Source organism: Hippoglossus hippoglossus, chromosome 7 (genome assembly GCF_009819705.1).
Source record: "Hippoglossus hippoglossus isolate fHipHip1 chromosome 7, fHipHip1.pri, whole genome shotgun sequence".
Taxonomy (NCBI): domain Eukaryota; kingdom Metazoa; phylum Chordata; class Actinopteri; order Pleuronectiformes; family Pleuronectidae; genus Hippoglossus; species Hippoglossus hippoglossus.
The window spans coordinates 23,492,013-23,506,558 of NC_047157.1; the positions used below are offsets into that span (position 1 = coordinate 23,492,013).

At 45.3% G+C, this 14,546-nt stretch overlaps 1 protein-coding gene across 2 annotated transcripts; it reads right to left on the minus strand.

Annotated features, from left to right (window-relative positions):
• Positions 1-242: 242 nt before the first annotated feature.
• LOC117764955 lies at positions 243-13,525 on the minus strand. Of its 2 annotated transcripts, none has more exons than XM_034591133.1 (9): positions 12,738-13,525; positions 10,016-10,240; positions 8,285-8,443; positions 5,606-5,671; positions 4,298-5,494; positions 3,172-3,291; positions 2,410-2,459; positions 1,149-2,319; positions 243-662 (listed from the first exon to the last, which is right to left on the minus strand). In XM_034591133.1, exons 1-9 carry the CDS (start codon positions 13,350-13,352, stop codon positions 507-509), a joined length of 3,759 nt encoding a protein of 1,252 aa, XP_034447024.1. In that variant the 5' UTR covers positions 13,353-13,525; the 3' UTR covers positions 243-506. The 2 variants fall into 2 exon arrangements, with proteins under 2 accessions (XP_034447024.1, XP_034447023.1); XM_034591132.1 differs by having other exon boundaries at positions 1,149-2,328.
• Between the last annotated feature and the right edge of the window lie 1,021 nt (positions 13,526-14,546).

Here is a 14,546-nt window from a genome sequence, read left to right on the forward strand (position 1 = left end):
TCTTTTTTTAACCACGTGACGTAACGCCCCTGCAGCAGCTTATTAGTGCTGAGTAGACACGTTTCCACAGCTTAAATAAAACCAGAGTCAGGTTTGACTGTAAAGACGGAGACGTAAAACATGAAGGGAGATCAAATAAAACCCGAGAGTTAGAGCTTAGATGTTTATTCAGTAAAACATGACGTTTATCTCTACAACATAAAGATAATATAAAATTAATTCACCATATAAGTGCAAAAGTCAGCTTGAAATTTTAATCATAAAGGAATATTTAATATTTGTAAGATTGTCTTTTGTTGACATAATGATTGATCTGTAAAAAGGAGAGAAGAGTTTTCGAGTATCACTTTACATTATACTCACGGTTCTCCTACATACAGTCTACACCACCTCTCCCAGTTCAAGCCTCCTGCAGTGAAGCAGGTTTACATTTAAATATTATATGTTGAATTTCCTGCTCTCAGCTGTCAGTGTCAGTGGAGCCGCCGCTGTGCCTCCTCGCCTCCTCACTCACAGTTGGAGCCTGCGGCCGCGCTCACTGGCGGCGAGAGTCTGTGTCGGTGGAGCTTGCTCTGGCTTGACGTTTGTCTCTGGGCGCAGCGAGACGGACGAGAGAAGCAGAAGGTCAGAGTGCTGCTGGAGCTGCAGTCGTAGTTTCCGTCCTGAGCGGAGACAGAGAGGAAGCAGATTGAATATCAGATCATGACAGATCTGTAACGAGCTGCGACAGGTTGTCAATTAATCAATTTGGATCTAGTCGCAACTAGTTTGAGAATCGATTAATCATTTCACAATTTTTTTTTAAATAGTCACTTCTAGCTCTTGAAATTAGTTGTTTTTTGTTGTTGTTGTTGTGTGTGTGTGTGTGGAGAGTTTTTTAACTATGTATCAATCTCTGTGTATGCATAATAAGATTTATTAATGTGTAAGAGAATCCGTAGATACAGATAAATAATCACACAATTTACAAATTACGCACAGTTTGACATACAGTTACACAACTCTCCACACACAACTAATATTTTGCTACAATATTGGCCCCACACACTTTGCTCCTCTGATGAACAATGAGAGAAAAGAAACTGATGATTGAACATAAATCTGAATCCTCATGTAGTCAGACATGTTTTTATTTTGGATTCCCTCACCTCTGCACTGCCGCTGCGTCTCAAGCTGGGGTTCAAGCTGCTGCCTCTCTCGTCCCTCTGGACCTTTCCAGCCTCCTCTCTCTGCTTCATGAACCTCTGGTTGACGATCCTCGTCACGCTGTCGGCCCTGTGCAGCGAGGCGGCCGGAGGCCTCGTCGAGGGAACGCGTTCCAGGTTCTTCAGCCCGTTCTTTGTCTTCGGTCCTGACACCGTCACTGGTTTCTCAGCGCGGCCGCTCACCCTGCGCAGGAACTCTGTGACCAGGCCGTAACGGTTGGCGCCTGCAGATTTGGTGGGAGGCTTGGCGCTGCTCAGGGAGCTGTGGCTCTGTCCTGTGCTCTGTCTCTGACTGCTTTGTCTGGTCCAGTTGAGGCCAGAGGTGCTTTGATGGTTCTGGTTCCACAGAGCTCGGTCTCTCGAGGTGGACACAGAGGAGGTGGAGGAGGAAGAACTCAGAGTGTGGGTTGAAGAAGACGAGTGTCTCCGGTAGAGTTTAGGTGAAGAGGTGGAGGTTCTGTTCCTCTCGACTCGACCTGGTACTCCGTCCAGCGAGGTGGAGATGTAATGAGAGCGGACCGCGACCAAGGAGGGGCTCAGGACTCGAGAGGGGCTGCTTCTCACAGCGACCGGCCCCTGGGGGCCATCGGTCTGCAGACCAACACTCACCATCTTCGGCTTCATGTAGGTCTGAGTGCCCGAGCAGGCCATGTCCACCCACCGCCCCGCTAATCTCCCTCTCTTCTCCTGGGGACCGCTGTGAGCTGCCTGCCTCCAGCTGGCCGTCATCTCCTTCACGTCGTCGCTCAAGTTGGCAGATGAGCCCAGACAGAGCGCAGAGAAGGAGGTCGGCGGCGTGCACCAGGGAGAGGAAGTGTTGTCCGACTCTCTGTCTGCGACGGGGCTTTGCTTCAGCTGAGCCAGCTGGACTCTGCGAGCAGACGGCGGACTGTAGTAGATGCGGAACGCCGACTTCTCCGGGGCAGTGTGGCTCCTCTCCATGGACATCTGCTCAAAATCAAGATCAGGGAAGCTAAGCGGCATGATTGGATGGTCCCACGTCTTAACGGGGTCCTCTCGGTCCAGCTGGGCGACCTCCTGGCTCAGATAGCACCAGTTCTTGCTCTTGGGGCCGCGTGGAGAAAACTGCCGCCTCAGTCTTTTCTCTTTAGAGCTGCAGATCCTGTGAAAACAGCAGGAGACACATGAGCCTCGACTTCAATGTCTACAAAAACAAGATGGACCAGATAGAGAAAACACTGACCTGTCGGCTTCACAGGGACGTTCATCATCAAAGATGCCACTGACGGCCCTCTGAGCCAAGAGAGGAGACACAAGAAGAAGAAAACTTGTAAATCGTGTTATTTCTCAGAGGTTTGAGCCTCATTAGTTCTGTTACTTTGATCCAGACTCGCTCAATATAAATTGGACGGATTGCCATGAAATTAAGTACAGACATTAACGTTCCCCTCACCATGAATAGTAACTTTCATGACCTTTTAAATTTTCATCTAAGAGGAGGAGATGATGAGGGCAAACTGAAAGTTCCTCTGAGAGAAAGAAGGATTACAGTCCAGTCAGAGGAGTAAGAAGGAAAAACAACCTTTTAAAGAAATAAATCTGCAAATCTCGAGTCACGCTGTGCAAAGGGCCAGTGGCAACAACTCAAATGTGAGATTACATTTCTTATCTCGTGCACATTAAAACTGTCTCTCTGTGTGTCCGTGTTTGACCGAGCAGGTGGACCCAGTGACTCTGGTCTGTCTGGACGCTGCAGAGAATCTGTTTAGGGTTTTCATGCAGCAGATTTGAACATGACTGTCCTGTTTGGCCCGAGCTCCTACGAGAGATTAGCCTAAATACTCTGGCACGAGTCTCCTCATGATGCCTGTTGGACCGAGTGTGAGGAGGACGCGCGGCCAAGGAGACGGATCATCAGCAGGACATCCCGCTGTATCACACAGCCCAACACACAGCAGGGGGGGGGGGGGGGGGTACGTGCCTGAAGGGTAAACACCATCCTTACCTCGGCTGCCTGGCCCTGCGTGGCCTTGGCTCCGCTGTCGAATTCAATCCGCTCATCCTGGAGCTCTGCACTGAGCTCCTGCAACAGCCCCCGCAGCACAGACACGGCTCTTTCTTTACCCTGAATACAAAAAACACAACCCAGATATATTTAGTTTTCCCAAAGATGAACCTTATCTATAGCAAAACATGACATCGGCTGATTTAATCAGTTTGGAGTTTGTTGTCTGTTGTAATGAGCTCAATGATTTACCACCGCCAAGGAAGTTATGTTTTGTCTGTTTATCTGTTTGTTAGTTAGGATTACTCAAAAAGTACAGGGCGGATTTCCATAAAACTTGGTGAAGCAATCAAGTATGGGTCAGGAAATAACTCATTACATTTTGGTGCGGATTTGGATCAGTGGGCGGATCCAGGAATGTTTTTTCACTTCTTTAACATTGAGAGATTTGGTGTTTTTCTCCATTTTCATTGATTTCTCAGAGAACAATTCGTGAATCTTGATGAAAAGAATTTGGCATGTTTAGGGGACTGATATCTATGAGTGTGAGAAATCTGGTGCAGCTTGATTGAAGTTAAAGGGACTGTTGGGACTTGCGGAGGTATTGGCTGTACTGAGTGACATTCTGGTTAGTTGGTTGGATAATTGGCTGGTTGGTTGGTTGGTTGGTTGGTTGGTTTGATTGTTAGTCAGCAGGATTAGGCAAAAAGTACTGAACGGATTTACACAACGTTTGATGCAAAGATGACACATTTTGAGGCGGATCAGGACAAAGCAGCAGATTTCTCCTCCACTCTATGAGTGAGTGCAATCTGGTGCAGATCTAAATAAAAATCTGGATCTAGTGGATTTAAATGTTGTTTCATAAAGGGACAGTTACGTCTTTGTGGGGGTGTGAGCTCCACAACAGATCAATCTACTGATCTACGATCTACTGAGAAAAGTTGGGGTCGAGCTGTTGAGTGCGATTCAAGATTTATACGATTTTTTTAATCAAAAAAGACAAATCGTCACTTTTTCCAGCTCCTCAATTTTGTATATATGACAATAAACTGAATCTCTGGGTTCATAAAGGGGCTGTGGGGCCTTGGCGGTGGAATGCACCATATTGAGAGTCATTATTTACCTCTTTTCCCTCCAGGTCGGGTCCTTTAACCTGACACCACTGATGGAGGATCCACAGAATCTGTAGTGAAAGCTGCATTTTGGGGTCCCTGCAGCTGTGGAGGAGGTCCCACTGAGCCGAGCATCCTCGTCTTGTTGCTCTCTCCTTGACCTCTGAGGTGCGGAGGTCTTCAACATGTTCCTGTTTACTTGGTGACTCTCTCATGTCATGACCGACCTTGTCAGGATCTGCACAGTCTCCAGAGAGAGAGGAGAAAGAGTAGGAATCCCAAACATGTCCGTCCTTGCAAATAGAGTTTCTGCCGGAATCGTCTCCTGTTAAAAGCGTCTCCATTCTCCCGGTGAAAGACAACAGCATGTCCCGCAGAAGCTCCAAGGCCTCATTCAAAGGTCCTGGGAGGAAGATCTTCTGGGCTTTACCGTTCGAGTCCACGTCTGTCAGAGATGAACAACGCCCATTTTTGGGTGGTGCTGTCAGGAGCTGTATGGCTGAACTCAGAATGCAGGAATGGTCTCTGAGAGCGAGCAGAGCTTCATAGTCTTTCACCGTCATTCCTTTCAGACCTCTGTCAGTTTTGTTGTAGTGGTCGCCCTCCTGACCGTCTGAAGGGTCCCACTCTCCACCGACTGGACCCTCTCGAGTCACATGACAAGCAGCGATCATCCCCTCGCTTTGGGTCTGGTTGCACAGCAGAGATGTTTCCAGACCTTGTTCTGCTTCCTGCTCGTAAACATTGAATCCCATTTTCAAACTTCTCTCCCTTCCCGCTCTGTCTTGCGATGGCGTACAAGCCCCCACTTTTTCCTCCAAAACATCCCGATTCTGTTCTTCTTCCTCTTCCCCTCCTCCTCCTCCTCCCCCTCCTCCATCTCCTCCACTTTTCTCTCTCAAGTCGCTCATTTCCGCTCTCAGCCCACGATTCTCCACCTCCAGTTCCACGATGCGCCGGCTCAGGAGTGTGGCCTCCTCCTCCACCAGCTTCAGGTGAACTTTGACCTCTGCCTCCCTGGCGTGGGCGGAGTTGTGTTTGCCCTCAGGTGAGTGGGCAACGCTTACATCGCCGAAGGCCGAGTGGTATTTGGCCAGCTCCTCGCGCATGCCCTCGCTCTCTGACACCAGTTTGGTGAGCTTCTTGCACATGAGAGCCAATTCCTCTTTGGCAAAGTGGAGTTGGCACCTGAGATCAGCGCTGTCATCCTTTAGGAATCAAGGATGACAGTCAGTCAAAAACAATATCACAGTCAGTCAAAAACAATAAATGCAACACGTGATATTTTAAATCAAAGAAGATTTATGAACAAATCAAACCTCAATCGCTTGAGAGATCCTCCTCTCGGCTTTAGTGGATCTGATGCTTTTCTTCTTCACAGAGTTCTGATGGATAAAAACATGACAAAGAGTTTTATTCAAGGTTCAGCACAAACATTATTTTGGCCCAAACTTTCACAGTAACAGTTTATCAGGTTCATCTGTGGCTCTGGAGGTAGAGCGGGTCATCGGTAGTTTGATCCCCTGTGTGCATGCCGAAGTGGGCGAGACACTGAACCCCACATTTCCCCTGACGGCTGTGCTGCCAGTGTGTGAATGATGTATGATGGAAAAGAGCTGCACACAGAAGAACCGAATGAACGTGTGTGTTAAAGAGTAAATGTGACTTGTACTGTGAAGTCGATGAGACTGGAAAAGCTCTTTATACATTTTATACATTTACATACATTTTAACTTTCATATTTTAAATTTGACACTGCTCATATTGTTTTTATCAATAACGTGAGGGGAATTGAACCACTGATCCAATCAGAGCAGGCAGAGGTCAGATATAATGAAGTAGTGGACGGTTACTTTAGGGAATAGGCTACGCATGGCAAATACTTTTACTTTTAATAGTTAAATAGTATGTAAAGTATATTTAAAAGCGATTACTTTTACTCAAGTAGAAAAGTGAATGTGATACTTTTACTTGACTACATTTTTGTCTATTTCTTTGTGCTTTGACGTAAAAGGTTTGAAAACTCTGTCCACCGCTGCCTCCAGTGCACCAGTGTCCTTGGTGTGTTTGGATCCAACACACCAAGGTTTCCCTACACAAGTTTATTTGTAAGTCTGAGTATGAGAAGAATGTCAGCCTCTGCCTGGCGCCATTGTCCCACTCTGAGACACTAGACAGGAAGTCAGTGTTAATAATAGTCATCTTATAGTCGGGCTGGAAGCAGCCAACACGAGGGTTACTCTCTCTTCAACTCAAGGTCAGTGGGTTTGTTTGTGGATAAACTGCGAGCTGAAATGTGATGAGCTGAACGAGGAGCAGACAGTGTTGTGTTATCACTCGCAGGGTCATGGACAGTCCAGCAGCCGTGTGAGTCTCTGAAACTCTCATCCTCCTTCACGTCTACCTCCCCTGTGTTTTGTGCTCCTGGATTAGGTAATCTAAGTGGATTTTCCTGCTGGGATCACACGGGCGAGCAGCTGTCTCCCATGAGTGGACCAGATTGAGCGCATGCCAAGGCACAGAATCCAGGATTAAACCGAATACGTGTCACTTCAGTGCACGGCCGGCACCGCGGGAATGAAAGGTGGACTGAGAATCAGTGCAGTCTGATGAAAGTCAGAGCTGTGACTGTAGTAGGTCAGTATGTCGGAGCACCAACGCCCGTCTATATGAAGGCCATAAGACACAGCGATCCAGATTTAGCCTCGCTTGATAGACGACAGAAAAGAGAGAGAGAGACTATTTCTGTAATCTCTCGCAGCATCTCTCCCTTTTCTCCGTCCTCTCAGCTGAGATCAGCTATGCCTGGAGTTCAGGCCTCAGCATACCAGGCTCCTTCTCCCCCGCCCCGGCACAGGGCAGCTGCAGGCCGAGCCCCGCGCTCAGATCACCGATCTGCACCAGGGTCATGTGTCACCTGACATCAGGGGCGACAACTGGCTGGGATGGGTGCAGCTGTGTTGGGGGAAACTAAGAGGAGGATTCCTGACCAGAGGGATGATGGTTTGTGGGGCGTGTAAGTGGTGGAAGCTTGAGTTTCTATAAAGGTTTTATTTACCATCCCCCCCCAGACATGTTTAAAACTGTACTTAAAGCTGAATTCTGTGTGGTATCAAAACGGTCTCTTACTTAAGACTTAACTTGAGTGAGGACTTTAGAAATCCTGAACAATACTTTCTGTCTTTCACACATAAAACTCTTAGCCTGCAAAAAAGTTTTTAATGTAGCGTTTCAGACAATGGTGGACAGACTAAGCGACGGGAACGATATTGAAGCAGCTTACAGCAGAGTTTTATTGACTATTAAAATATGGCAATGATTTATTATGGAGGCCAAATGTTTTCATTCCATTCTTAACTGCTTCGGAGGCTGAGAATGAAAGTTTTTGTAAACGTTGGTGATTCTCTCAGCTCTTCAGAAAACCCTCAGGCTTTTAGGAGGTTGTTTTCAAACAGTGTTTTTATTCTTAAGCCTGAGGTCTTTATGGTTTTACTTAATTTTTCAAACCATCTGTGAAAAACCTGAAAATCGATGAATATGCAACAATAGATGATTTCTGCAACGTCAGTGAAAAGTTCATTCTCAGTCTAGGTTTTCACTTCACACTCATCTTTGATGCATCCTGGACCAACACATCCTGGACCAACACATCCTGGACCAACACATCCTGGACCAACAATTGTGATGTTGCAAAATCCTGCTCAGACCAGGACATGGAGCGGGTTGTCGGTTTGATCCCTGGATTCCTTAAACCCCAAATAGCCCCCTATATGGCTGTGTGTGGATAGTGGTGCTGTGTGAATGGGGGAATGTGGTTTGTACTGTAAAGAGCTTTAAGTGGTCGACAAGACTTTTTGCCATATTGCCCAATTTGTGCATGAATGTGAAAACAGCTTTCAACGTTCAACTTCTTCTCCAATGAAGCTCAATCGTCCAAGTGAATTAACGACATGAAAAACAAAATTTCCACTGGTTTTAATAATCTTAAAATGTCGTACCTCTCTGGTTTTCTCCACCTCGGCCTGTAAAACCTGCTTGGCCACTTCCAGCTCCTGTGTCCTCTCTCGGAGCGTCTCATTGTCCCACTCCAACTGGGAATTGTTCTTCTTCACCGCCTCCAGCTCGTTGTACAAGCGCAGGGATACGCTCTTTGCCACCTGTAGGCAAAGCAAAGATTGGGTTACTGTGGCTCCATTCATGGACCAGTTAGGAGAAAATGGTCTCATGTTCTGTTAAGGGGGGGCAGAGTTTGAAATAAGAGGAAAAAGTCAGTAGCTTCCTTTAAATCAAAGCTCTTAAAATGTTTTATCGTAATTAATTCCCTGATTTTACCTAATTCTAAACCTTATTTTTGTAATAGGTGGTCATTCTTAAATTTCTGTCACGTGTTATGTGTTTTTATTCTTTTATGGCTGTGTTTTTATGTCATTTTTATGTGTTTTTACTTGTGGTTTTGAGAAGTATTATTAAAAAAAGACATTATCATTATATGTAAACCGGCTCCCCCTCCCCCCAAAGAAGAGCAGGACCCAAAGATTGAAAGAGGCAGAAAACATGTCTCTATGTGGTTGTTTTTTGTCTCTTTGGTCATTTTACTTCTCTTTATAGTATTTCTGTCTTTTTGATGGATCATTTTGTGTCTCTTGGGCGTCACTGTGCCCAGTAATCAAGTCTGTTACTTATAGATTTCTATAACACGTTGAGCCACGGCAAAGGAAAAACTAAATAAGTGGATAAATGGAAAGTAAAAACAGTGAAAGAGGTCCAACGAGATAACGAGAGAGACATAAGTAGAATCATAAGACAGAATCAGGCTGATTAAAAAGCTGGGTTTTTAAATTAGATTTAAAGTTATCGATAGCGGGATGTGGGACAGGAGATCCAGAGTTCCAGAGCTTAGGGGCAGCGACAGAGAAAAGCTCGTCCCCTTTAGCTCTTAGAGGAGAAAGGGGATTGAGGGGAGTTGTTGTGAGGAAGACCTACGTGACCTGGGGCAGAATACAGGATCAGGTGAGCACTGATGTATGGGGGGCGCGAGATAATCGAGAGCTTTGCAACAGGCAGTGAGAAAACCTTTTAGTCCTGGTTGTACTCGTGAGCATTATTTTGGGACTGCAGTGTGTGGTTTGCCTGAAGCGGAGAAACTTCACAAGGAAATGCTTGCGACAGGAATTCGCCACATGTGTGGATGAGGGGGTGAAGCTGAGGCTGCTGGGAATCAAACACCACAATACAGAGTCTGGCTGCCACTGCACAGTCTCGTTTTTACAGGGGGAGCGAGTGACCTGCCGTGATGCTGATGAAGAGTAATGGGCCTTAATGTTCCTTACTCATGGAGAACAGCCCACCACATAATTACACCATCGTGTGTTAAAAATATAAACAGGATGCATGATGGAGACATTTTGACCTAATGACATATTTGTGGTGTGAGCAAACAGCAGGGAGCTGCAGTTTACAGCACAGCAAAGACTGGTGAGTCAGGGTTTCTGTCAAATGATTACAGTCCGTCAGTGTGTGTGAGCAAGACGAGCACTGAAATGTGAAAGAGTTCAGTGGGATGAAGAGTGATTCAGGCAACTGGAACGGCAGTGATTCAATGATTTCCCAAAAAGAGCTTTCACTAATGGTGGTGGGTGAGTTTTAACAAGACCACACACACCACACACACACACACACACACACACACACACACACACACGCACGCACAGAAGGAGTAGGCTCCCCACCCTGATGTCGTGCTCCAGGCTCCTGACCAGCTCCCCGTCCACCTGTCCCGTCTGAGCCACCCGGATGCTGCGGCGCTCGGCCTTGCGGAGGCGGTACTGCAGGATGCGACACGACTTGTTGGCCTGCTCCAGCTGCAGCCGCAGCTCCTGCAGCTGGTACACCTCCTCCTCCTGGAACATGTCGCGCATTTCCAGCATCTCACAGCGAAGCTCCTCCACCTCATCCTGGGACACAAATAAAGAAATATAATTTTGGGTTTGAAGAACTACAAAGTTTTAATTAAGGTGAAGGCCCACCAGAGAACCCTCGGTGCCGAGCCACTGACCTGACTTGACTTGACATAAATCAAACAACAGCAGGGTTATGTCTATGTTGAGTGTCCATGGTATCAAGTAACATTTGGATCACATCCAGAATTTGAGCCAAAAGGCAAAATTAACTGGCCCAAAATCTCAGATTTAAACTTAAACCCCTTGTGTTGGCAGAAAATCGTTATATTTAGTTAAGCTTCAGCTTTTGCAGAGCGACTGGACGGAAACCAGACGAGAATTTCTGAATCAATAGCATCATCTAGTTTTAGCTGGTTTGTACATATTAAAAAAAAAGCTGCTGTCAGTGATGCACTGAACTCCGGATAATCTCCGGACATTCTCCGGAGGTAGTATGTGAGAACGCAAATGTCCGAGTAATAGCCTGTGTCCACAGTTTCTCCGACCAGCCTCCTAGTAAAAACTTTGGAGAAAGTCCAGAGGAGTTCATGTAAAAACACAAAATTGAAAACAAAATAACAAAAAGAAAACAAATATCTCAGGATAAAAAAGTGGTGCCACACACGAAGAAGACACCGACGAAGATGTCAAGAGAGTTTGTGGTGATAAGAGCCGATGCTGGTGTTGATCTGCTGTCAACAAAAACACGTGATCTCCCCAGAAGAATGCATACGTTGCCTCTGCCGGCTGCTCCACCATCACGTGACCCTCTGGAGATTTCTGTGTTGCTGTGAACGCGTCTTGGCAGAAAATCTCCTGCTGTGTTGTTTGTGTGTGAAAGGCACATTCTCCCGAGTTCATGTTTGGAAACGGCTGCAGTGTATTCCACTTACTTACTAGTTACCATAATGGGTTCTTCCTTGGGTCCTAACCGAGCTCTCTACAAAATCTAATGGAAATCGGTTCAGCGGCTCTGGTGTAATCCTGTTGACCAACAAACAGGCAAACAAACACTGGTGAAAACATAATCTTCTTGGTGATTAGTGAGCTTTAGCAGCTCAGCTCTTACAGTTTCTAGTCTTCGTATGAAGAGTAAACTGTATATAAAGATGTTTGTTATTACTGCTCCCATAAAATGAAGCCTAATCGTCCCAATCGCCCCCTGCTGGCTGGCTGCGCCTCCTCCATGTTAGTAGATGGGACTGCCTGATACCTGGGAAAGACCTGTGTGCAAAGTTTATGATGCCTAGGCTCTGAAAAATGTGAGAGCAAATTATAAAATGTATCTCTGAATTTCTAAATGGTGTTCAGGCCCTAATCATATTTATCAAAGTAAAGATATTATAGTTAATGGAACTTATGTGGTGCTTTAAAATGCACTAGAAAATAGGAAAATGGCTAAAAATTGACTTATACATACATCATGTATTATACGTCACAGAGATCAGCTGAGATTTGCCTGATTGATCTCATAAGTAGAAGCTGGAGTCTGAGGCTTCGGTCTGATTGAATTAGTCTGCAGGACAGTTTCCTGATTTCATCCTGTGTCCTGTTCCGGGTCTCATCACTCATCACTTTTTGTTTTTCGTGAGCAGAATAAAGTCTCAAAAACAACTTGTCTCTGAGATGAGATCCAGCTCATACACAAGCCCCCAGATTCAAGGTCGGCCTGAATAACAGAGAATGTTGTGGACACAAATAACAAATAAAGATAAATCTCATGTTCTTACATCTGTAGTTTGCCAACTGCAGGCTAGGAGGTTATGTTTGTCTTTTTTTACCTCTGTCAATTGGTTTGTTTGTTTGTCAGCAGGATTTCGCAAAAAAAAATACTGAATAGATTTCCATGAAACTTGGTGGACGGATGACACATGGGCAAAGAGAGGAGCCATTATATTTAGGCACAGATCTGGAGAAAGGGTCAGATCCAGGAACCAATCACCAATTTCCCAGATAATAATCCATGGATCTTTATGAAAATCAGGCATGTGTAGGGAACAGATAGCGTCGGACCGACCGTCCAACCGACCATCCATCGGTCAGTCAGTTGGTCGATTGGTCAGACGGTTGGTTGGTTGTTTAGGTTGTTTGTCAGCAGGATTACACAAAATCTACCAAACAGATTTACACAAAACTGGGTGGAACGATTGGACATTTTGCCACAAAGGAGCCGATTTATCTCTTTAGCAGTTTTGATGTGAAAAACGATGAAGGACATTGATTTTTTAAGTGAGCACAGACTCTTGACTTTTGATTCTTACATGAGATCTTCCTCTCACTTCTCCTGCAGACACTAATGAAGACTGACAGGAGCCTTTACAGAGAATAGGCTCTGGTGTTCAGAGTCTGGAAGGTCCTGCACTGGGCCTCGCATAGACTTCATAAAGAAGCAAAACCAATATGGATCTAAATGGAAATTTAGACCGATGACACCTGGAGATCATGCAAACAAATAAAAAACAAAAAAATTGTATTAAAGAAACGGAATAAAGAATAATTAAACCAAACCTACTTTCAGATACTCGTTCTCTGATCGTAAATCCTCCACCTCCCTGACCAGGTCCTCGGTTGTCTCCCCCATTATCAGCTCCATAAACGTCCCCGGGGAGTTGAACAAAGTGAGGCCCCCTCCGGCAGCATCGGGCTGCAGGGCGCAGGACACCCTGGCTGCCTTTGCGCACGATTTGTTCGGATTCTCATAAGCTCTCCCGTCTATCCAGCTTAATTCGTTGTCGCTGCTTGGAGAGTCCTGCTTGATGCCCTCCGAGGGGCAGTCGGATATCTCTGAGCTGCTGTCGGAGGAGGAGAGTTTCCCGGAGACGCAGCCGGAGTCTTTGCTCAGGTCCTCGGAAGCGTTGCTGGCGTCGGAGAGTTTCCTCTGCGCGCCGGGGCTCCTCTGGCACTCTGCTGCGGCACTGGATGACACTTTCCCCGCACGCTTTCCCTGAACTCCCGCAGTTTTCACCTCCTTCCCTGGTTCACAGAGACCTGACTGTTTCTCCTTATTGGAGCAGGAGACAATCTGAGCATCTTTCTTCCTCTTCTGCAACAAAACCTGCTGCTGCGTCCTCGGTTGTTTTTGGCTCCGGAGCGCAGTTTTTGCACCTTTATCTCCGTCTCTGTTCATCCCGACTTCTTTCTTTTCTGTTTTCAGGTGGAAAAAATAAACTGCTTTTTAATCCAAGGTGACCATGATGCTTTCATGTGTTAAAATTCTCCTCTAGTCCACTTCTCAGAGCTCAGTGAGTGAGGAGATGCGACTGGCTGCTCCCCATCCTGCAGACTGGGACTGTGCCATTACGCACGAGACGGACAGACAGAGGACAGACAGTGACCGGAGTCTGACTGACGTGGTTTCATAATGAGTTCCGGACAGCATTTACAAAATAAAAGCGTCCACCCTTGATGAAAGTTTCACCAAAAAAAAACGTATAATTTGTACATTACTGATAATGATGGATGATCTCAAAGTGAGATTTACCACATGTAACGTTATCCTCGCTTTTTCTCCATGGATGAGAAAGAAGAGACATTTTCTAAACTTTTACTTTGCAGCTCGCATCGTTTTCCGGTCTGATTCTGACTCTTATTGTTGATTTGACGCAGCTCAGTCGATGTTGCTGCCAAATTCATCTTTAACTTTCTGCTAAATAACTTTTAAACTGTTAAACATGTAGCTCACATTTATCCATCTGAGTATTAAACTATTTATTAATACAATCAGGAGTTTGATAAAATATTTTATTCACCATATTAAACACTTTTCTCTGAAGATCTGAAGACAACATATTCAATATTCACACACAATGTCACATCTTTTTTATGTTTATGTGATTCACTAACTTTGACTTCATTATAGAGTTGAGGTGACTGATCTCAGGTATAAAGCTGCCACCTCGTGGATTAGTTGTTGTGTTGCATTTAGTTGCAGTTTTCTAATTGTTTATTAAAATGTGGCCAAAGAAGACAGGAGGAAGTTTTCCTCAACCCCCTTCATCTGCTGCAATATGTACATTTACTCAACTTATTTTCTTAAGTATAAGTTTAAAGTACTTGTGTTCAACATGAGTATTTTCTCTTCATGCCATTTTCAGTCTACAACATATTTCACAGAGAGAAATATTGTTCTTCTTCTTACTAGACACACACTCCTTCATCTAACAGCTTTAGTTATTTTACAGCTAAGATTTTACATAAATTTAAGAACATATGGAATATGCTCTGATGCAAGTAATTATTAAGGTGTTTCTGCTCCTTAGGGCCTTAACTTCAACCATCAAATATGTAATCAGTTTAGCATAAAAACAGAGAGAGTGGATTC